This window comes from Pistacia vera, unplaced genomic scaffold (assembly GCF_008641045.1).
Source record: "Pistacia vera cultivar Batoury unplaced genomic scaffold, PisVer_v2 Contig526, whole genome shotgun sequence".
In the NCBI taxonomy this organism is placed as follows: Eukaryota; Viridiplantae; Streptophyta; class Magnoliopsida; order Sapindales; family Anacardiaceae; genus Pistacia; species Pistacia vera.
In genome coordinates, this window is record NW_022196364.1 from 1,018,750 (window position 1) to 1,036,038 (window position 17,289).

The 17,289-nt window shown below is 34.3% G+C and overlaps 2 protein-coding genes across 2 annotated transcripts; both read left to right on the forward strand.

Moving 5' to 3' along the window:
• The first annotated feature begins 3,802 nt into the window (after window positions 1-3,802).
• LOC116107052 (putative disease resistance protein RGA3) lies at window positions 3,803-5,619 on the forward strand. Its single transcript, XM_031393346.1, has 2 exons — window positions 3,803-5,489; window positions 5,603-5,619. Exons 1-2 carry the CDS (start codon window positions 3,803-3,805, stop codon window positions 5,617-5,619), a joined length of 1,704 nt encoding a protein of 567 aa, XP_031249206.1.
• A 1,119-nt stretch (window positions 5,620-6,738) lies between these two features.
• Window positions 6,739-10,756, forward strand: LOC116107054 (probable LRR receptor-like serine/threonine-protein kinase At1g56140). Its single transcript, XM_031393347.1, has 9 exons — window positions 6,739-6,763; window positions 6,904-7,274; window positions 7,415-7,610; window positions 7,703-7,849; window positions 8,204-8,322; window positions 8,510-8,720; window positions 9,145-9,376; window positions 9,703-9,853; window positions 9,957-10,756. The coding sequence occupies exons 1-9, from the start codon at window positions 6,739-6,741 to the stop codon at window positions 10,350-10,352; spliced, it is 1,848 nt and encodes a 615-aa protein (XP_031249207.1). The 3' UTR covers window positions 10,353-10,756.
• The last annotated feature ends 6,533 nt before the right edge of the window (window positions 10,757-17,289 follow it).

The following is a 17,289-nucleotide window of genomic DNA, read 5'->3' on the forward strand; positions in this document are numbered from 1 at the left end:
TCAATTGGGTTGGGTTTAAATGAGAAAAAAAAAAAAAAAAAAAAAAAAAAAAAAAGAGTATCCATTATATATTCATCCTAATTTCGAATACAATCTTGTATAATGAAATAGACATATTTTAATGGAGAGAATGTTATACTTTATAAGTGAATATATTTATTTATTTTGTGGAAAATGTGATAATAGTCAAAATTTAATGATACTAATCCCTAGATTTGATAAATAATAATAAAATTTTAATATCAAGTTGTCAGTGTTATACATAAACAGTGGAGGAAGTATTGTATAAATTTTAATGACTATCAATGGCATGGGGAGTTTTTTGTTTCAAAAACCTCAGAATTTTTTGGCTATTACATCAAAAAAATTTTGTCATATTGGCAATTAATTATAGTGAATACTAAGTATGCCCAAAATCAACTGCTCAAATGATTCATCTTCTTCTCTTCTTCATCATCTTTCGCTCATTATTCTGCATTTATCTTTCCATTTTTCTATCTTTCAAAACTTCATTCAAATTGCCACTACTGATCCAATCGAAGGTACGTTCTCTTACTCTTCTTCTTAAGTTTTAACCAAAAAATATTCTCAAAAGTGCTTTTTGATTTTTTGATTAAGCTTAGTTATCTATATATGAAGAAACTGTTTCCTTCTTTAAAGTTTTTTTTTTTTTTTTTTTGAGTTAATTCTTTCAATTTTCTTGTAGAACTCAAAACAAAGAAGTGAATCATTAAGTATGGCCAACTTTCTTAAACGTACCCTTTGTAAACTCTCATCTCAAAAATAACCTTAGTGGTGTACTTCCAAAGAGATGGGGTGGTGTTTAGCATTCTTGTAATCCACTAGCCCATGGTTAAAGAGATATCTACAAAAAGCCCAAGTAGATAGAGGCTAAAGAGTAAGAAGTCAGATCTATACTAATTCATTGGGCTCTAATTCTCATTTCTTAAAACCTAAAGCCTAAACGTAAAAATTATAGGGTGCGTTTGACTTATTTTTATTCCTATTCTCAATCCTATTTTTTAATATTGTTTGGCACATTATTCCCAAAATATTAGTGTATTTTTTAATTATGTTGAGACCCTTAAGTTTATTAATTTTATTAAATACCCTAGAAAAAAAGTTTAAAAACTAACAAAAACCCCTCACTTACCAAACTGCCAGATTCCGACAACCACTGCTGGTGGTAGCCAGAATACTCACAATAGTCACACAACACCAAAAATAGCCAGTAATGGTCATATCTGGCCTTCCGGCCAAATCTGCCATCAACGACGACCATATCTTTGGCGTCGTTTTAGCCGTTTTTCGGCCGTCGCAGCCACAGCAGTTCATAGATCTGGCCTTTTCGGCTAGATCCGTGATAGATCGATACGGAAAAGGGCATAACCGCGGTACGGCACAGATCTGACCAATCTGTGTCATAACGAAATTGTCCGGCCAGATTCGGCGTGGTGGTCGGAATCGGCACTGTAAGTGGTAGAGGTGTTTTGTTATTTTATATATTAGGGTCTTTAATTAAATTAGTAAACCTACGGGCTTTTTCATAAATTTTAAAGTTTACCTATAGTAATTACTCCCCTATCCAACAACTAATCTATCCCCCAAAATCTTATCCAAAATAATAAACCAAACACAAACCATAAATACCTCTTAAAACATGATCAATGGACGTTTCACAACGCCATTTCTTGATAATTTCACGATCCATTTGGATTAATTTGGGTAATTTGAAATTTTTCTTTATTGAGTGGTGGTATTAAACCCTAGTAAATATTTTTAAGCTCCATTATTAATTAAATTTATTAGAAAATAATCTATAATATGTATTATAATCAATTCCAAAATACGCATATCTTAATGCTGCCGTTCTATTTCACTTTCAATCAAAGGGAAAGTAGAGAAGTCAGATTTTGAAAGAATATCTGAGTGTTTAAATTTCGCTTCTTGTTAAGATCTCAAGCTCAGTTTGCAGTAATCATCTTGCCTCAACACACCCTTGTCTCCAAGTTTACAGACACTGTAGGTTAGTATTTTCTTATCTGCAGGGATTTGAGTTTCAACAACTTAATTATTCAAATCCAAGTGCTTTAATTTGTGTCGATTCTCTTACTCACTTGTAATTTATTGAAAGCTTCCCTATTCGATTTCTAGATTTGAGTACTTTGTATTTAAGTTATTTAGTTTCTTATTTTAGATTTTCTCTGATCCTTCTTGTTTCATTAATTGTACATCACTTGTGTTTTTGCTTCTCTCACTAGGTTTCTTGGAAAACGATTGCTGTCAGGAACCTTCCTCAGCAAAATACTCTATATCTTCAAAACATCTAAGCCTTATTTAAGTTAACTGAGAATTTATGCCCTATATATCTTGTCTAGTTAGATGGATGTTATATGTCCATTTTGTTGTATCGCCTTGAAAGTTTTAGAGCTTCAATTTAGAAGAGTGGAGAGATTTGGTGCCAAATGTTCATGAATAGGTTAATAAATATCTTCATACAAAATTTTTCCATGTACAAGGAAGAAGAATGAAAAGGGACTAGTGCCTCTGATATTTATCTTGGAAATAGGCCACCCCATTTAAAAGTCAAAAATTAATATAGTTAGTTTAATCACTTTTTTAAACAAGTAATTGATGAAAGCAATTGAAAATCTCGAGTGATTTGTTCCTTTTTAGATCTGTATGTTGCTGCATATTATTCCTTCTAACTGGTGTTAATATACCTGCAGAGATTATCTTGCAATTTATCTAGCGGAACTTTTCCATGTGGGTGTCTACAGGTTCAAACAGCTGTATGCTCTTGAACCATAATACTTAGTTTTCCATCTTCATTTCAAAAATCAAAACTTGCTTTGGACCTAGGCATTGTGGAGCTCAATAATCCTCTTTCCTTGTTTTGTTAATAGATTATATGTTTACATGGATTGTATGAATTAATCATAATAAAATTTACGACAATCATGCCAGTTCAAGAGAACCAGAGTGACATATGAGAAATTGTTGAGTATTCATTTTCATGGCTACACTTAGCACTTTAGTGATTCAGTTTTCTCTATCATGTGACAATTATCAAAATACTTAACAGCGCCCGACTAATTGCTGATGTGCTTGAATTTCGATGTCCAACAAATGTCACTTGGAATAACCATTTGGCGTACAATAAAGTCGCAGCTCATTTCTGATGTTCTTTTAACATAGTTGATTATTTGTCATGCTCTGATTTTAATATAGTATATCTCTAGTTAGTATACTTCAAACTTTGAAGTAATAATTTATCTTTGCATTGAATTGAACAGGAATTAGTGGCAACAATTTTACATTTGAAAGCTCAAACATCAGGTTAGTTATAGTTTCATTTTTTATAAATAGGTATTAGATTTTATTTTCGAAAAAAGGCTCTCACTTAAAGAAAAAAAATTACTAGAATATGAAACCTCGGCAAGGGAATATGCTGCTTAACAAAGATAATGGTAATGTTCTCTGTGCTTGCCAGCAGTCTCCTAGGATTGAACTGTCTGCAGAGACTTTCTCTGCAATAAGAATGCTCCGCGCTGTAAGCGTCTTTCTTTCTGATGTATATTATTTTTCTAAAATTGGTGTACTATCAATTTACTTTCTCCGTGCATATTTGCTTAAATATAGAGCTACTATGGCTTTATAAATTGTTTGTTAATTCAGCTCCAGTTGGGATAACTGGACCAACCATTGATAAGCATATGTGTATTTTTGCGACTAATACAACAATTCAAACTTCACTACTTCACAAACACAAAATCCTGCAATTTTCTTTTCTTTCAAAGATATGGCAGAAACAATCGTCTCTGTTATTGCTGAGGAGCTCTTGGATAAGCTATCGTCCCTTGCTTCCAATGAAATGGGCCTTGCATGGGGTGTCCAAAAAGATGCACAAGAGCTTGTTGACACCTTAACCACTATCAAAGCTGTTCTCTTAGATGCTGAGGACAAGCAGATCCATAGTGAGAAGCTCAAAGTTTGGCTGGGAAAGCTTAAGGAGATCTGCTATGATGCTAAAGATATTTTAGACGAGATTGAGGTAGAAGGTTTGCGTAAACAAGTGGTGAATAGCCAAAGTAGTACAAGAAAGGTACGCCACTTTTTTTCATCCTCAAATCCAATTGCTTTCCGTTTTACGTTGGGGCATAAAATTAAGGAGATTAAAAAGAGGTTAGCAAAAATAGCAGTTGATAAGGATAATTTTAATCTCATTGAGAAAGTTGATAGCAATCAAGTTATAGGTTGGGAGAGGGAGAGGGAGAGGGAAACTCACTCATTTGTGCGTGCTTCAGATGTTATTGGTAGGGATAAAGATAAAGAGAAGATTATGAAATTACTGTTACGTCCAAGTCATGGCCATGAAAATGTTTCTGTCATTCCTATTGTTGGAATAGGAGGCCTAGGAAAAACCGCACTTGGCAAATTGGTGTACAATGATAAAATAGTGGGTGAATATTTTAAGTTGAAAATATGGGTATGTGTGTCAGATGAGTTTGTTTTGAAAAAACTATTAATTGACATCATCGAATCTGTAACTCAGAAAAAATATGTTGACAAGAGTATTGACCAATTGCAAAATATCCTACGTGATATCTTAAGCCATGAAAAATATTTGTTAGTTTTGGATGATGTTTGGAATGAAGATTATGGGTTGTGGTTTGAATTAAAAAATTTATTGAGGGAATGTGTTAGTGGAAGTAAAATTATCGTAACTACACGCAGTGATCGTGTTGCCTCAATTATGGGCACTGTACCTACATACAGGTTAGAAGGTCTTTCTCTTGATGATTGTTTGTCAGTGTTTGTTAAATGTGCTTTTAAAGAAGGGAGAGAAAAGCAACATCCCAACCTTGTGGAAATTGGAATAGAAATTGTAAAAAAATGTAGAGGTGTTCCATTGGCAGTAAGAGCGTTAGGAAGTCTACTTTATTCCTCAACTTCTGAACAAGATTGGAAAAATTTGAGGGATAATGAGATTTGGAAGTTGGATCAAAATGAAAATGACATTTTAAATGCTTTAAGAATCAGTTATAATCATCTGCCACCTCACTTGAAACAATGTTTTCTTTGTTGTTCCCTTTTTCCAAAAGACCATCATTTTTATAGTACTGAATTGGTTCAGATTTGGATGGCCCATGGGCTTCTTCAATCCCACAATGAAAATCAAGATTTGGAAAATATTGGTAAACAATATGTAAGAGAATTGATGTTGAGATCTTTTTTCCAAGATATTGTACGACTTCATGAGAATTTGTACATGTTTAAAATTCATGATCTCATGCAAGAGCTTGCCACATCATTGATGAGAAATGAGTGCTTAATAGTGAAATCCACGAACCAAATTTGTATCAAAAGTCATCGACACTTATCATTTCATTCTGTTGATGCACCTATAATAGATGTTCCAAACATTTTACCTAACTGGGCTCATCTGAGAAGCATTACTTTTTATCCAATTACTAGTGAAAGTACTGGTATTAGCCAATCATTTTTGGAATTAATAGTCTCAAGGTGTAAATTCTTGCGGATGTTAAATTTATTTTCTTCAAATATTGAAGTAGTGCCTAAAAGAATTGGTAATTTGAAGCATTTGAGACATCTTGATCTAGGATCCAACCCTAAAATAAAAGAACTCCCAAGTTCCATTTACAAATTGCAAAATTTGCGAAATATATCACTAACGGGTTGTGAGGAATTAAAAACGTTAACAAGAGATGTAAAATACTTAATTAGTCTTAGATGTCTCTCATTAACTACCCTCCAAAAGCATCTACCAACCAATGGTATTGGTTGCTTGAATTCTCTTCGACATTTGACGATTTGCAAATGCAATAATTTAGAATATTTGTTTGAAGATATTGGTTGCCTCAAAGGTCTTCGATCGCTATGGATTTATGAATGTCCAAGACTTATATCATTACCACATGGTGTGAGAAACCTGAGCTCATTAGAAGATCTTGGTTTGATAAGTTGTAAAAGGCTTAATCTTGATTTGAGCATAGGATCGGATAAGCAAGACAATCATTATGAACTCAATAGCACATGGCCTCACCTTCGATTTGAAGAATTACCACAATTGGTGGAATTCCCGCAATGGCTTATTCAGTGTTCCACTAACACTTTGGGGAGTTTGGAGATTCTAAATTGTTCCAACTTGAAGGCACTACCAGAGTCGATGCAAAAACTTAAAGTTCTTGTTGTTGTAAATTGTCCAGAATTGTCATCTTTACCCAAGGATATGGATTGTCTCATCGCGTTGAGAGAACCTATAATTAGAGGCTGTCCTAAACTGAGCGAAAGATGCGAACAAGAAACAGGTGAAGATTGGTCCAAGATTTCTCATGTCCCGCGGATTACAATAGACGGAAAGATTATCAAATCAACCGAAAATTAGTTATGACTAATCAATCTCTCTTCTTCTTCGTCAGTTAGTAGGTAAATATTAATGATATATTTATTGCTCTTCAACATTAGATCTGAATTTCGAAAACATTTGAACTAATGATTCTTTGTTTCTCCTTCCTTTTGTTAACTTTATTGTTTTATATGTATGCAGGAGAAACTTGAATCAAACGAAAGTCAAGCAGGTGGGTTTTCAATCTCATAAATTAATCTTCGATTTCTATTGAAATAACCTAATTTTGAACCCTAATTCTATCAATTGACAGGAGGAATTGTACATTTTACTTCTTCTATTTANATAATAGCTCTCCATCAAGCTCCATGTCTGATAAATGTGTTTACATCTGTTTTAGTTTGATTTAGTGATGATCTTTGTATTAAGTTACTGGAAGTTATTAAAATAAAAGTAATTCTCAAATTTTGTCTGAATCTTTGCTGTATTCAGATTAATATTATCATTAGAGCTTTTATTTTTTGCATTTGCAGATTCAAGGTTAGCAATCAAGTGTGGTGGTAAACAGTTGAGAGTCGGTAATATAGTGTATGAAGCCGACGATGGTGGAGCTTCTTTTAATGTGTTAAATTCTGAAAAATGGGCAGTTAGTAATGTGGGCTTGTTTTCTGAGGGACAATTTAACACACTTCCTCAAAATACTGGCTCAGAAGTGATTAACACTACAACACCAGATCTTTATCAGACAGCAAGACAATCCCCTGGGTCACTCAGATATTATGGACTTGGTCTTGAGAATGGGGTTTACAATGTAAGCTTGTTCTTTGCTGAAATAATTTATGAAGATCGAACCTCAAGAAAATGGGGGAGTCTTGGAAGGCGTGTTTTTGATGTATATATTCAGGTAAACATTCGTTCATCAAATTGTAATTTAGAGATCCTGTGAAACATACCCTTGCCCTTTACTGATTCTACTATTACAATGCCAACTATTTATTTTTACACTGAAAAATATAATACTGTCTCTCATCAAATATCATGTAGGGAACTCGCCAATTGAAGGATTTTGACATAACAAAGGAGGCAGGTGGGGTTAGAAGAGCAATTCGCACAAGCTTTGATGCTAATGTGACTGATAACCATCTTGAGATTCACCTATTTTGGACTGGTAAAGGGACCTGCTGTGTACCTGCCGCAGGTAGTTATGGACCATTAATTTCAGCTGTTAGTGTCACTCCAGGTAAACTATGTGATCTTTCTGAATCTTCTTTTTAGATGAATTACTATAAATGTGCTAATCTGCTGTTATACTTCTCACTGAATTTTACTCAGAATTCAAACCAACTGTTGGTCTTGATCAAAAGAAGAACCAGATTGGGCTGATTGTTGGTATTACAGTCCCTCTTGTGATTTTGGGCGTCATACTGACATTTTTAGTTTTTTACTTGAGGATGAGAAAAGACAAAGATGATACGGAAGGTAAGAGAACCCAATAGAATTTAACAGTAAAGTTAGTCATAAAATCTCTGAAACCAAGTTTCTTCATGAAAATCAATTAATTTGCATTATTCACTTCTGCTCAAAGTTAAAGGTTCTCTGGGCATCTGAGAAAAGTAGATACCAGAATATGGTTGTAACAGAAGTGTTGAATTGTGTTCTAGCACTCTTGAAACATAAATACTGGATCTATAATATCTCATTGTTACAACAATGATAAAATATGGGCTAGCAGTAGTGTATTCCATAAGACAGGGAAAGCTGCTACTGTAATTCTTCTCTTCCACTGCAAGTCCTTCAAGGTTATGTAATCATTTGTCTTGCTTCAATATGCAGTACTACTTGGAATAGGACCTAAACCGAAGACTTTTACTTACGCCGAGTTGAAATCTGCAACAAAAGACTTCGATGTTTCAAATAAGCTAGGAGAGGGAGGATTTGGACCAGTTTATAAGGTAACCTCTATGTCCTACATTTAGAAGTTACAACTTATAGATAGTTTACTGGAATCTTGGGTTGCAATGGATTATATCTAATGCGTGGTCATAGATAGCAATATAACAGGAAAACTAGGTCGGTTTTAGTTTTTGCATTTTCACCAAGGAGTAGATATGATTTATGTTGTTAAATCTGGCACTACAGGGTACACTTTCTGATGGAAGGGTGATAGCTGTGAAGCAACTTTCAAAAGGATCCCACCAGGGGAAAAATCAGTTTATTAACGAGATTGCTGCCATAACTGCAGTGCAACATCGCAATCTTGTGAAATTGTATGGATGCTGCATTGAAGGAACAAGGCGCCTTCTTGTTTATGAATATCATGAAAACAAAAGCCTCGATCAAGCATTATTTGGTATGAGGAAACTGCCATTTCATAATCAAACTTAGTTTTACAATTTTCTATCTTAGTTTTCTTGCAAGCAACTGAAACATTGTACATGTGATCTTTCTTGTATGATCTATGGTCACTTATTAACTATAAATTTGGCAGTACAGAGTACAATTTTGATGACTTTCAAGTATTTTAACCAGTCCAAAGTTTAAAGAATGAAATATTTTCTGCTTTGTAATATGCCTTTAGTGACAACATCACAGCTCTAAAGAAGATATAAAAATAGCTAGCTAAATTTCTTAGAGCAAGCAACAGGTTTTTCTAGAGCAGATTGTCAATGGTTTAATGAGCTCCAAATCATTCCTGGAGATTATTATTCCTGAATACTCAATTTTCCATTTCTGTAACTGTTAAAGTTCTTAATGATTGTGCCCCATTTCTGCAGGAAAAAGGGTGTTACATCTTGATTGGCCCACCCGATTTAAGATATGCTTGGGAACCGCAAGAGGTTTGGCATATCTTCACGAGGAGTCAAGGCCGAAGATTGTACATCGAGATGTCAAAGCAAGTAATATTTTACTTGATACAGAACTCTCTCCCAAGATTTCAGATTTTGGATTGGCCAAGCTGGTTGATGATAAGAAAACTCACATCAGCACAGGAGTTGCAGGGACCATGTAAACTCCTCCGATCATTTCTTGATTACCTTTCTTCCATTGTAGCTTGTTTTGGAATGTGCTGTGTAGTGTAATTTATACATGTCATCATGGAAGTAACCATCATTTTTTATCGTCACCTAGTCATAGATGCTAGAATAATTTCTTTGGAGTAGATATGTCATTCAATGGCTTTGTATTTATATAAGTTTCTAAATTCAGAATGTTTTCACATTGTCAATGCATGGGCACATTGTATAGGCCTGCTTTCAGTTTCAGTTTGACACAATCACGTATTTAGACAGACTTTTGGATTCTAACCTTTCGAAACACTTATTATCTTGCAGTGGCTATCTGGCACCGGAGTATGCAATGCGTGGACACCTGACAGAAAAGGCTGATGTATTCAGTTTTGGTGTTGTTGCTTTGGAGATTATTAGTGGGAGAGCAAACTCTGATACTAGCTTGGATAGGGAAAAAGTTTATCTTCTTGAATGGGTAGAGACAATTACATTAATTTTGATTTGTTTGTTTGCTTTCTTCCATGTACCCTAGTTTAATGTACTCTTAATTTTTTTAATCGTCTGTATTACACTTCTAGGCCTGGAGTCTGCATGAAAGCAACCAAAGTTTGGGGCTGGTTGATGCCACACTGACAGAGTTCGATGAAAATGAAGCTCTTCGAGTAATAGCAGTGGCTCTCTTGTGCACTCAAGCATCACCAATGTTACGGCCACCCATGTCACGCGTTGTGAACATGCTTACTGGAGACATAGAAGTGGGAGCTGTTACATCAAAGCCAAGTTATTTGTCTGATTGGGATTTTAATGATGTAACAAATACCTTTACAAATGACGATATTGGCACATCTTCATCTTCAGCAAGTTACACCAAGAATAAAAGTGACAATCCAACTGATCTCAGCCCAGGAGTCAAGCCATTACATTCTCCACTAAATATCAGCCAATTCAGAGATGCAATATCCGAGGGAAGGTAGGAAATATCTTCACTTACCGAAACTGGGAGAATTATACTACTCATTCTGCCTTGTATTTCATATGTGCATAGCTTTTTCTATTCTGCCACTGAAGATGAAACAACAACTTAATTTATTGATTTTGGCAGCATTTTGAAACTCCAACTGAAGTAGAACTTTTAGTGTTGGAGATGTTTTCATTGTATACAAGTAATATTAGACAATTGAATTTTTCATCCTGAGTGTATAGAGAGGAATTTCAATGTGTTTATTCGTGAAACATCTCTTCTGTAAGTATTTCATTTGGAACTTCTGGATAAGGAAAGTTAGTGTATAATTTTGCGTATTTGTTATTAGATTTCAATACTTGAAACATCATATTTGTGACGTTTTCATTATAACCTTCAATGTTACGAACCGTCAATGTTACGAACATGATATTCTATGTTAAATGTTATTTCATAGGGGTGTTTGGATCATATAATATTTTCTTATAGGGGGATGTTATATTAACGGAAAGATAGATCACCTTAAAGATTATTAGAAATATTTAGAAAATGTGTTTGGTTGATTCGAATAAATTAGTGAATAATATGTTTGGTTGGAAAGATAAATAGGTGTGTATGTTATATAGATTACTAAATTGTCTTTCTTTTCAAATATTAATATAATATTATTTATTATTATTATTTTTTGAATCATTTTTTTAAACTCCTATATTTGAAATTTTGTTAAAATACCATAGCCATATAGAACTTTAATTTGTAGCAAACTTTCATTTGTATATAAGTTCTTTAATCTCTATATAATTCAAGCATATAATTATTGACCTAAGTTATTTAGTGGCTTGTTTCAAAAGTTGTGAATGCAATCAACATCTTTAGGGTGTGTTTGTTTTATTATTTTGGATAGGATTGTTAAAATAGTTGAGTTGGATAGTTATTATGAGGTAGAATTTAAAAATTAACAAAAACACCACTCTAGGTTTATTAATTTAGCTAAACACTTCTATAATAAAATATTGAAAATTAAAAAAAACACATACACCCACCCTATTAAAAGCCAACAACTGATCACCATCGTCGGAGGGTGGTTGGAAGTCGCTGTAATGGCACACAATTAGTTGGATCTAGCTAGTCGTGCATCGATATGACATTTTCCAACCAGATCCACCATAGATATAGCCGAAAAGGTTAGTTCTACGACGAGATCTAGTCTTTTTCAACTAGATCCGTGGTAGATCTGGCCAAAAAGGCTAGATCGATGCACTACAGGCTAAATCCAGCTGGTAGTGCACCATTACGCCAGATTCTAGTAGTGGTGCCCAAAGTCTAGAAAATGTGGGTGGGTGGGGTGTTTTTGTCAATTTTTAAACTTTTTATTGAGGGTGTTTAGTTAAATTAACAAACTCAGGGGGTTTAAAAATAGTTAAATAGAATAGAATAAGATTTTCAAAATAGGAAACAAATCCTACCCAAAATAGAGAAACAAACACCCCTACATCTCTTGGATTTGCTTCGCGATGGGCAGATTTTGTAATAGAAGAGATATTTTTCAATAAGCATGTACTTGTTTGGAAGGATTATCATACAATCATGCTACGGACACCGGCATTTTTACACCAAAATCTTGTACCGGCCTACGTGTCCCATGATTCACACCAGCAAACCAAACACGTTTTACGTTATTAAATTTTTTTCTATTGAACGGTCGTTCATCAAATACGGACGGCCGTTCACTTACATGGATCCACGTTCATATTATATGGACAAGAGTTTATGTACTATGGACGGACGTCTCCATCTAAAGGACGCCCATTCATTAGTGAAAAAATATAAACAAAATTAAGGGACGATCGTCCCAAAAAATGGATGGGCGTCCACATATAATGGACGCCCGTCCAAAATTTTAATAATAAAATTTTATAAAACAAAATTAATAGACACGACCATATGAATGCCCGTCCATTAACAATGGTTTAAAAAAAAAATTTGGACGCCCGTCCACAAGTAATGGACGGCCGTCCCTAAAGTAAAGCATAAGTTGTAATCACAATGCTCGTGTCTTTTGATAGCCTTTGTACCAGCTTCTTAAGGTTGCATGTGTGATGTGTGCAGCGGTAGTAGCTCCTTTTGTCCATTTTTATGAAAAAGAAGTGCTTTGAGGTAAACGTGAAGGAGAGAATAGATATTAGACTGAACTTCTTGTTGATAAACTACTCATCCCGTAGAATGCTGGTTCAACAATATTTACATATGAAAATCAAGAAAACACAAAGAGCTAACCACGTTACATTTATATATCTCTCTGCGTGCAAGATAAAAATATATTTTGGTTAATTTCACGCATGAATATGTATAAGTGTGGCATTTTTGCTGTAAAAACCTGAAAAGTATAGGAAATGAAGTGCAAAGTCTAGAAGGAATGAAAATTATATTGAACATGGTTGTCAAAAAGATGCGAATGCGATGCAAGCAATATATAAACGATCCATGTTTTATTTAACAAGAAGAAGTAGTAGAATCATAATATGAAGAAGTGTGGTCACCTGGGATATGTGCTGTTCTTGACGGCTTTCTGTCCATATTTTCTCCACCTGTAACCATCATCAAGGATATCATCAGCACTGCTAGTCTGAAACGCAAACCTAGGCTGGCTCGCTTTTTTCACTTTGTTGCTTTTCCTCTTATTCTCCTTATATCCCTTTTCTTCTTCACCTCGATTCTCAGCCATCACACAACTACTTTCCATCATCGGACCATTGTCACCCCCCACCCCTGATTGACCCAAAAAAAGGGTAGCCCAGCCAATGTCTGGAAGTATTTGAGGTTCAAGAGGAGGGGGCAGTGATGAAGATGGAAGTGAAGGTGTGAAAAGACAGGGAGGGTTAGGGTTAAGCGGTGGCAATATTGGTGGTGTTGATGGGATTGAGAACTCATGGCCTTCCATTGTGGGGCTCCACAAACAATATTGAAAGAAGAACCGAGAATGTTGGATAATGGAAGTTTTAAAAGTGTGAATAAAAGTTTGTTGGAAGGTAGAAGAGGTTGGGCAGACCCACAAAACAGACACGTAAAGAGAGAGAGAGGCTGGACACATACACATGAGGCGTCCAAATTTTTTTTTTTTTTTTTAAAGCATTGTTAATGGACGGGCGTCCATTACCATATGAAGGTCGGTCCATTAGTTTTGTTTAATAAAAGTTTATTATTAAAATATTGGACGGGCGTCCACTTATATGAGGACGCCCATCCATTTTTTAGGACAGCTGTCCCCAAGTTATGGACAGCCGTTCCTTAATTTTGTTTATATTTTTTCACTAATGAACGGGCATCCTTTAGATGGAGACGTCCGTCCATAGTACATGGACTCTTGTCCATGTAATATGAACAGGGGTCCATGTAAGTGAACGGTCGTCCATATTTGATGAACGACCGTTCATTAGAAAAAATTTAATAACGTGAAATGTGTATGGCTTGCTGGTGTGAATCATGAGACACGTAAGCCGGTACAAGATTTCGATGTAAAAATACCGATGTCTGTAACATTATTGATTATCATAAATGATTAAAATATGTCGTTCACCGTACATAAAATATTTAGCTAAAGTTGCTTCTGTGTGAGGAGCGAGGCATTGTGATGTAGTGGGGGAATCCGCCGTTATAGGCTATCACAATAGTGTATTCCAACACCCCTTTCTTGGAAAATAGTCACTACCTCAGCCATAAAAGATGTCTTTTGACCCATACTACATAATAACATTTTACATTTTTTGTGTTTGTTAATGGAAAATTGTATCTATAACTATTATCATTTTTCCGATTTGTCTATCCCCAAATTATTTCTCATTGACTATATCTTTTAGGGATCATAGAATCATTAGCAATAAATTTTGTTTAAAGAGGCTCGCATAAAGAACGTCTCAAAATATTACCTAGAGCTACTTTAATAGAAAATAGACACTTATATCCCTAGGAATTAGGATCGGCGCTAGTCCATAACCCGAGAACTATACATAGTGGGATGTTATGCCAATGCCATTGTTGTAGATGCAAAAAATCCATGGTTACGGAAATAGGATATGACCCCGTGAGGTTGAGGTTACTGACAATCCGCTGAACCTACACCGGGGTGGTGTTTACTGTAGCCACTTCGACGCTAAAGTCAGTATGGTTGAAAAAGGCTATTTAATAAGAATTAAGGGAAATAAGGGTTACCTGGAGTCGTGTCGGAGGCCAGATCTACGACAAAGGTGTCGGGTTCTCGGGAGCAAAAACTTAGGAACAAGTAGGTGGTTTTGAGTAGTGGAGATTGAATAAATTATGAGAGGACATACCTCTGTTTATATAGTGAACTTAAGGGGTTGGAATCCTAGCAGGACACTAAATCCTACTATGGGAGATAATAATAAGATTAATTGCCTTTATTAGATTAAGTTTATTAGTTTGAGTAAGATTCAAAATCTTAACAGAAGAGGAAATAAAATAAGATTTTGATTTCCTATTTATGGATTGTTGTAGGCTAATGGGTCGGAACTCAGTTCAGCTTAACTTATAGGATAACCCGACTCATAGCGTGGGTAGTTCACAAGGTGACTTTAAGCATATGCCTAATTAGAATTGGGCTAAAGCGTTGGATCGTGACATGTTTATTTTATTATTGGGCATCTCGTCAAGACGATTTTTTACCCATATAATTGTCGATAACATTGTTCTCTTCCTTCATTTAATAGTTAGTCATTAATTTTTCTAAGAGTTGATGTGTGTTATTGATTTGAACGTTGAAGACCCTCGTCGACTCTATTTGACCTCTTTGGTTTTGCGAGATTATAATTTATAGGGGTATCTCAAAGGAGGGGGAGAAGAGTTAGTCAAGGATAACTTGATCAATGCCAAGTGGAAAACCTACCATCTCTATTCAAACTTCTTGTTGACTTCAGAGTGACAGTATGGCATCAACATTTGATTATCATTAATTCAACATTTGATTATCAACATTTGATTATCATTAATTCAATATATAATGGTATTAATTCAATAATATAGTGTCATGAAATGTATAACATAAAATATTACCAAAAGATCTAGCATTGTGTTGTCAACTTGACATTATGAATTCAGTGAAGAATTATATTATTCTAATTATTATTATAAAGTTGGAGATGGAATTGACTAAACTGGCCAATAAACTCTATCTATACATTCTTTTGCATTAAAATTTAATTTAATCCAGTTCAGTCTCCCTCAGAGAATGGAGATGAACGCCTTAGTGATGAAGTTGCTTTCTTCTTCTTCTTCTTCTTCTCACTTCTGCTGCTTTTGCTTTATCATTTTTTTTTTCTTTCAGAAATCAAGTGCTCAAAATGCTACTAGTGCATAAATATGATAGGTACCTCTTCTACAATTCGAACACAAGACTCTTTGAGTATAACTAACCCGAATGACTAAAGGATTTGTCATCCGACCACAAGGGTTTTACTCATATAGTTAAGAGAAAATACTTCTCTAGCTCAATATATTCCTAATATTAATTTTAAGGTAATTGTTTATTAATTGGTATAACATATAATTCTAATAACAAAGTCATTAAGATTAATTTTAGTTTCATTGAAATGTTACAATTTTCTTTTCTATTTTTGGTTCAAGTGTATTTTCAATCACCATCACCCATCAAACAAATTAACCTGAGAAATAGTGAGGTCTATACTCAAATTAAGGTCATAAATCACATTAAAAAAAAAAAAAATTAACTTTAGCACTTCATTTTAATATTATTTGTCAGAAAAATTGAATTTTATATTTTAAACCATTGATTTAGTCATCTTAAAAGTTGTTGTGTGTGATTTTTCCATTAAGTTCGGAGAAGTCAGAATCTCACGAGGATATAGTTCGACCCAGAATCAGTTTGGTTCAACACTTATCCGACCCAACATAAGCTCGTCGAGATATAGTTTGACCCAGCATAAGCTAGTCGCGACCAACTTTGGCAATTTTCGACAAATCACAGATAAGCTTAAATCTCGGATATTTCGAAAGTGATCAGATTAACAACAATGATGGTACGATCTTAGCAAGCAATCATGAGAATATCGAAATTGCAATTTCAATTTGATTTGCAATCCCAATAATTTCTCTCTTTCCTTCTTTACAAACTTGTATATAAACCTCCCCCAACAATGAGAGAGGGGTTAGCAAATTGTTCTAGGCATTATATATCTCTTGTAAGCCCTCTAAAGCAATAAGAAAACAGTGGACGTAAGCTTAAGTTCTAACTTGTCGAACTACTTTAAAAATTGATTGTGTTCTTTACATTTATGCACTTTTTATATACAATTGCTAGTTATTTTTAATCACGTACACATTGGTTTTGATTTCACTAAGGTCAATCGGATCACTCGGGTTGGTGCGATTCTTTATCAACAAAACGGCTTAATTAGTCATACTTTTTGAATTAATGGGAACATAGAAATGAAGATCACATTAGGTCATATTTAGAAACTTTTAGAATATGTTTTCATATTAGTCTCATTCAACAATTATGATGAAGGCTAACACTGATATTTTTGGAGAGTTTCAAATATTTGATAATTATATCAAAATATTATGATTTATTTATTTTTAATTTAATTTTGGGTTTTATAAAATTTCCCATGAGCTTTCGGTGAATAAAACTCCCCCAAGATATCTGAAAAGCCGATTTATCTCTTGTCGTCAATATGTTGTTATGCTTTCTATCATCTATCTCTCAGGTATTATATCCTCGATTTGTTAAATTGAATATCAAAACCTTGACGAAACACTGACAACAAAGAATAAATTGTTACTTTAGATATTTGAAGAAGGAAATTGTTATTCAAGGACATCTTAGGAAAGAAATATTTAACCCTTTGATTTTGTAATATTATTTATGAAACTTTCATATGATTTAATTGAACTGTGTTGAGAAAGAATTTAAAGTT

Excerpts from the sequence above, each read along its gene's own strand:
- LOC116107052 (XM_031393346.1), top strand. The coding sequence starts at position 3,803 with ATGGCAGAAACAATCGTCTCTGTTATTGCTGAGGAGCTCTTGGATAAG.
- LOC116107054 (XM_031393347.1), top strand. The coding sequence starts at position 6,739 with ATGTCTGATAAATGTGTTTACATCT. Across the intron at positions 7,611-7,702 it reads AGCTGTTAGTGTCACTCCAG|AATTCAAACCAACTGTTGGT; the intron begins GTAAACTATGTG and ends AATTTTACTCAG. Across the intron at positions 8,323-8,509 it reads GATTTGGACCAGTTTATAAG|GGTACACTTTCTGATGGAAG; the intron begins GTAACCTCTATG and ends CTGGCACTACAG.